Source organism: Gasterosteus aculeatus, chromosome 20, assembly GCF_964276395.1.
Source record: "Gasterosteus aculeatus chromosome 20, fGasAcu3.hap1.1, whole genome shotgun sequence".
Classification (NCBI taxonomy): Eukaryota; Metazoa; Chordata; class Actinopteri; order Perciformes; family Gasterosteidae; genus Gasterosteus; species Gasterosteus aculeatus.
Window position 1 is genome coordinate 2129395 of NC_135707.1, and position 6012 is coordinate 2135406.

General features: G+C 49.2%; 1 protein-coding gene across 2 annotated transcripts; it reads left to right on the top strand.

Moving 5' to 3' along the window:
- Positions 1-1377: 1377 nt before the first annotated feature.
- cited4b (Cbp/p300-interacting transactivator, with Glu/Asp-rich carboxy-terminal domain, 4b) lies at positions 1378-4315 on the top strand. Of its 2 annotated transcripts, none has more exons than XM_040166056.2 (2): positions 1378-1706; positions 2561-4315. In XM_040166056.2, the coding sequence occupies exon 2, from the start codon at positions 2566-2568 to the stop codon at positions 3379-3381; it is 816 nt and encodes a 271-aa protein (XP_040021990.2). In that variant the 5' UTR covers positions 1378-1706; positions 2561-2565; the 3' UTR covers positions 3382-4315. The 2 variants fall into 2 exon arrangements, with proteins under 2 accessions (XP_040021990.2, XP_077950597.1); XM_078094471.1 differs by having other exon boundaries at positions 1479-1706; positions 2557-4315.
- The last annotated feature ends 1697 nt before the right edge of the window (positions 4316-6012 follow it).

The following is a 6012-nucleotide window of genomic DNA, read 5'->3' on the forward strand; positions in this document are numbered from 1 at the left end:
ATATATTTATTTATCTACCAACCTACCTATCTATCTATCTATCTATCTACCAACCTACCTATCTATTTATCTACCTACCTACCTATCTATTTATCTACCTACCTATCTATCTATCTATCTATCTATCTATCTACCTACCTACCTACCTATCTATTTATCTACCAACCTACCTATCTATCTATTTATCTACCTACCTATATATTTATTTATCTACCAACCTACCTACCTATCTATCTATCTATCTATCTATCTATCTATCTACCAACCTACCTATCTATTTATCTACCTACCTACCTATCTATTTATCTACCTATCTATCTATCTATCTATCTACCTACCTACCTACCTATCTATTTATCTACCAACCTACCTATCTATCTATTTATCTACCTACCTATATATTTATTTATCTACCAACCTACCTACCTATCTATCTATCTATCTACCAACCTACCTATCTATTTATCTACCTACCTACCTATCTATTTATCTACCTACCTATCTATCTATCTATCTATCTATCTACCTACCTACCTATCTATCTATTTATCTACCTACCTATCTATCTATTTATCTACCTACCTACCTATCTATCTATTTATCTACCTACCTATCTATCTATTTATCTACCAACCTACCTATCTATCTATTTATCTACCTACCTATCTATCTATTTATCTACCAACCTATCTATCTATTTATCTACCTACCTACCTATCTATCTATTTATCTACCTACCTATCTATCTATTTATCTACCTACCTATCTATCTATTTATCTACCTACCTACCTATCTATCTATTTATCTACCTACCTATCTATCTATTTATCTACCAACCTACCTATCTATCTATTTATCTATCTACCTATCTATCTATTTATCTACCTACCTATATATTTATTTACCTACCTACCTATCTATTTATCTACCTATCTATCTATTTATCTACCTACCTATATATTTATTTACCTACCTACCTATCTATCTATTTATCTACCTACCTATATATTTATTTACCTACCTACCTATCTATCTATTTATCTATCTACCTACCTACCTATATATTTATTTACCTACCTACCTATCTATCTATTTATCTATCTACCTACCTACCTATATATTTATTTACCTACCTACCTATCTATCTATCTACCTACCTACCTATATATTTATTTACCTACCTACCTATCTATCTATTTATCTATCTACCTACCTATCTATCTATTTATCTACCTATCTATCTATGTATTTTTATAACAGCCTACTTAAGAAGACAAACAAGAAATCCAAACGTTCTTTCAAAAAGAAACAGCGGGGAGATGGAGGGGGGGGGGGGCATTTAAATTGGCTACTGTGTCACAGCTCTTCAGCAGCCCCTTTTTTCTACGCCCCTGCACAATTATATTAAGTAGGGCCAATAGGAACAAAGAAGAGGCCGGACCCAGGCTCCACCTCTCCCCGACCGCCTTCCTCTGAGCTTTTTAGATGTACATAATCCCTGAGTTGACCCAGAAAACAGGCAGTCGTTTCAAGATCTGATGCGGCAGTCTTTGTGCACACCGTCCCCGCCGCTGGAGCATGACGCGTAACCCGCAGGAATAGACGCTGTAATTCGGAGGGGAGCTTCGCCTTGTGGAGGAAAACAGTTTAAACAGACGGAGCCGAAGCAAAGTCGCGCAACTTTGTGAAAACGTCGCGGATTCGGGTGAGTGTTTTTCTCCCGGGGTGGGGAGGGGGAGAGAGTGTGGGGGGGGGATTGGTTAAGAGACGTCGGGGGGTCTTGGTCTGCTGCTCCATTGTTTGCGTTTCCTCGTTTCCAACTCGAGGTGCAACAAAATGGATAATACCGCACGCGAGCGTTGAACGCAACGGGCGCAAAGTGATGGAGGCACGCGGAGCCTTTGTTGGGTCGGATGAGCCGTTGGAAATGTGGCGATTCGGCTCTCGGGGAGATGTTGCGCGATGTCAGTGTTCTTTGTTGCGACCTTACGTGCGTAAAATGTAACCCGTTTGCGTCTGCCTTCTGTCACGTGCCACACGGACGGGATTTAACGCATTGTGCCTCGCGCGCATTTTCCGCCGTTTATGTCGATCCCGTCGTGCATGAAGTCTCGGGTTGAAGGGAAAAAAAGCGAAGGAAACCTCCGAACACGTTAACCTGTAATTCCGACCTGGGCGTTCATTCCTTGGCACAAAGCGGGCAGGTTTGGGGGGGGCGGATTTTCAGTGGTCGTCAATGGGCAGATTTATTTCCGTCCGGTCTGACAGCGCCGTTCCAAAGGAACTGTATCTTTGTTCCTTCTGAGGAAGGTGAATTGTGCATCCACTAGAAGAGAAGTCAATTGGGCATGAAATTGGTTTGACCCACAGCTACGTGCTGCACGTCTCTCACGTGCTGCCGCGTACCGTTGCTACATGATACCGTTAAACGTGCAGATGCATGTGATCCGTCTTGATCCAGGTGCGCCTCCCTTTTTAAAAAAGATTGAATGTTTTTTACTGCCTCCGAGCATCCCGTCTGCGACGATCTAACCGCGTCTCCTCTCTGTTCGTAGACAGGAGGCATGGCGGACCATCTGATGATGCCCATGAATCACAGCTCAGCGGGCGCTAGTCTCCACGGTTACAGGATGGGCATGAACGGCGGCCTGCAGGCAGGTCACCAGCCGCATGCCAACCAGCAGGGCATGCGGGCGCTGCCCAACGGCCAGATGATGCACTACGGCGGCGCCCAGGCCAACATGGAGACCGCCATGAGGCAGCGGCAGGGCATGGTGGGCGGGCCCATGAATGGACAACTGAATGGGGCCCAGATGGGTCACCACCAGATGACCTCTGGTAACATGATGTATAATGGGCAGCAGCAGCAGCAGCATCACCCTCAGCAGCAGCATCACATGCATCCACAGCAGCAGCAGCAACAGCACCACCACCAACAACAACAACAACAACAGCAGCAGCACCAACAGCACCAGCAACAAGCCCAGCACCCACAGCAGCAGCAGCAACAACAACAACAACAGTTTATGAACGGAGGTTTAACGTCCCAGCAGCTCATGGCCAGCATGCAGCTGCAAAAACTCAACACCCAGTACCATGGACACCCACTGGGACCTATGGGTGGGAACCACATGGGGCCCACGACCCAGTACCGAATGAACCCGGCCCAGCTGGCTAACATGCAGCACATGGCCGGGCCCGCCCTGGCCCTGAACGGCATGGACGCGGACATGATCGACGAGGAGGTTCTGACCTCGCTTGTCATGGAGCTGGGCTTGGACCGGGTCCAGGAGCTGCCTGAACTCTGCCTGGGACAGAATGAGTTTGACTTCATCTCAGACTTTGTCAACAAACAGCAGCCCAGCACCGTGAGCTGCTGAGAGGACCTGATTTTTTGCGAAAGGGGGGGGGGGGACAAACGGAGACGCGCGGAGAGCGAATTGTCCTGGGCGGACGAAGAGCGCTCGTCTTTTTTACTTTACTATTTTTGGGGAGCGCGTCCCAGTACGACTAAAGCGCTGTTGCGGGCGTGGGACGCACAGAAGAGGACTCTGGGTACCCGCGGGGGAACACGCCGTGCTGGAGTCTCACGCGTGTGTCCTGAGGGTGGTTGGGTTGGAGGCAGAAGTCCACTCCTCCCATTTCCTGGACATGAATGTAATGAAGACGTGCAGCAGTGCTTAGAAGCCACTCCGAACAATGCTAAGACACTGTGTAGCCTCCAAGTCCGGACTCCATGACAGTTTACCAGTAAAAAAAAGGTGTATTTATTTATTCCTATCTGAGAAAACTGGTGTAAAGAACGAACGTCTCCTTTTTGGAACCCGAGTGGTTCCAATGTTTTTTTTTGTTTCTCTGAGAGTCGGATGCGGGAAAAGTTTTAAATTAAGTCCTCAAGAGTTTCCCGTTCTGTTTGGCCTAGTATTTAAATGAGCTCAGACGATAGCTTCATCTAAGAAGAGCTTATATTTTCTATCGTAAGTCAGACCCAGTAGAAGAACAAGGTTCTCATTTGATCCAGATTTTAAAAAACGGTTCACTTTTGTTTAAGTGTGGCCTTTTTTTCCTTCTTTTTTTTTAAATGTACTGTTCTCAAGAAAATCTACTGCTTTTACTGTATGAAGCTGTATAACTCCAACATGTCCACACTGTTGTGTTCTATTGGAGCTGTAGAACCGCCTTAATCGCGCAGATTCTTATTTATTGGTCGTTTATATTGTCCCCTTTTTTGTTGTCAAGCTGGGGGGGGCGGGGATGGTCTTTGTGAAGGGGGGGGGGGGGTTCTGAGGATCAATAAAGACGGCCTGGATAGAACCGTGGCCTGCTTTTCCATTCATTGCACCCGTGGTTCCCCCGAGGCACCGGGGAGCTGCGTGCCCGCGTTAACCCGCGGGTGAGGGAGGGGGGGGAGGACCTCCCCCCGTCTGGGAGGGAAATAACTCAAAAACAAACATATATTTCAATATACTCTACTGCATTTCCCCCCGTGGTTTCTCTAATCTGCCAATCTCAGAACACGCGTGACGTGCAGATACGGCTGGTTAGCTAAAGACGAGCTGCTAACGCGTCGCTACCGCTAACGGGGTCATCACATGTGCTGTCGTGGTCGGTGGGCTTACCTCACCAAACCGTTTCTACAGCACCACAAACATTTGTGTGTAACGAGTAATGTAAGCGTGCGGTCGGGGGGGGTGGATATGACCAAAGAATGCTCACCTTCACGTAGGGGGGGGGGGGGGGTTTAGCTGACTTACCGCTCGTACGCCTCTGGTCAGAGACACCGACCACCGGCTCTAAATAACGACCATGTGACTTATGCAAATTCAGAAGAGCCCAAGGTCCCCAACAATTCTCCTCATAATCACCCTCACGTGAGACGAGGGTAGTAAAGAGGTCCTCTCTGGGGGGGGGGCGCTTGGTCATGTGCCTGCGGGCTGTGAAAACGCTTGATCGAGGTCGTGTCGGGAAAGTCATGGCTGCATCTGGCTTTTCCCATTGTCCACAAAGGCATCTTCAGGGAGGAGAACACCGTTGTTTGTTTGATGAATCCTCAGTGAAGAGTTGTTGCCCCCCTTCCACCCCCCCTCCCCAAAGCGGCCCGATGCACCCTAGTCTCAAGTAACCCGTGTGTGTTCTTGACGCCCATCGGTGGGCCGTCCGGCCTCGGCACGGTGCTCGGTAGCGGCCGGTGTTCTGGTGCACACGGGGAGGGAGGGGGGGCCCTCAGATTTCTGTCTCCTCGTATATCTCATAATTGTACGCTGCGCTGGGAGCTCCTTGTTTGGGCCCCCGATTTAAATGCAGGGGTTGGGTCCTCGTTTGCGACTCCGTGGGCGAACGGTTAAACGGCGCTGTTTGCTTTCCCGAGCCCTTGTTGTGACTGCCGCCCCGCCCCGCCTCACGGGGGGAAGGGGGGCGGCGGTCTAGACGCATGCCGAGCAGGGCGGGACCCTCGGAGACGGTTTGCAGTTGCTTCTCTTCCTCTCTTGACGCTCTCGTTTCTTCGGGCCCACCCACGGCAACGGCTCAGTGCAGCGCGCCGTCTTCCTGTGGCGGCTTGCTGATTTTTCTCAATATAAGTCAGAGACCACATTCTGATGGAGAGGCAGACCAGCAAAGGGGAACTCTCGAGGGGGGGGGGGGGAGGGGGGAGGAGGATCTCTCCTGTTAGCTTTTAGTTTTAGTCCTCCGGCAAATCTAAACTGGGTTTTCCCCCACGACCGTTTTACGAGTCCATTGAAAACCCTTCAGTACACATCACACAAGGTATGTTAAATGCAATCCAGTGCCCCCCCCCCCCCCCCCACCCATTCAAGTCTATGCATTGAGTGTGGTAGCTCTCATTTCTGCAGGCTTTGGGCCCAGCTGGTGCCAAGCCGGAGCTCATGGTAATCTCAGGCTAAAGCGCCGCTGACGGATAGGTGGTCATTTGCTGTTGTCACGCATGGCCAGGACTTCACGTGCGCACGCACACACGCACACATGCACTATCACGGCGTCGGCACACAGCC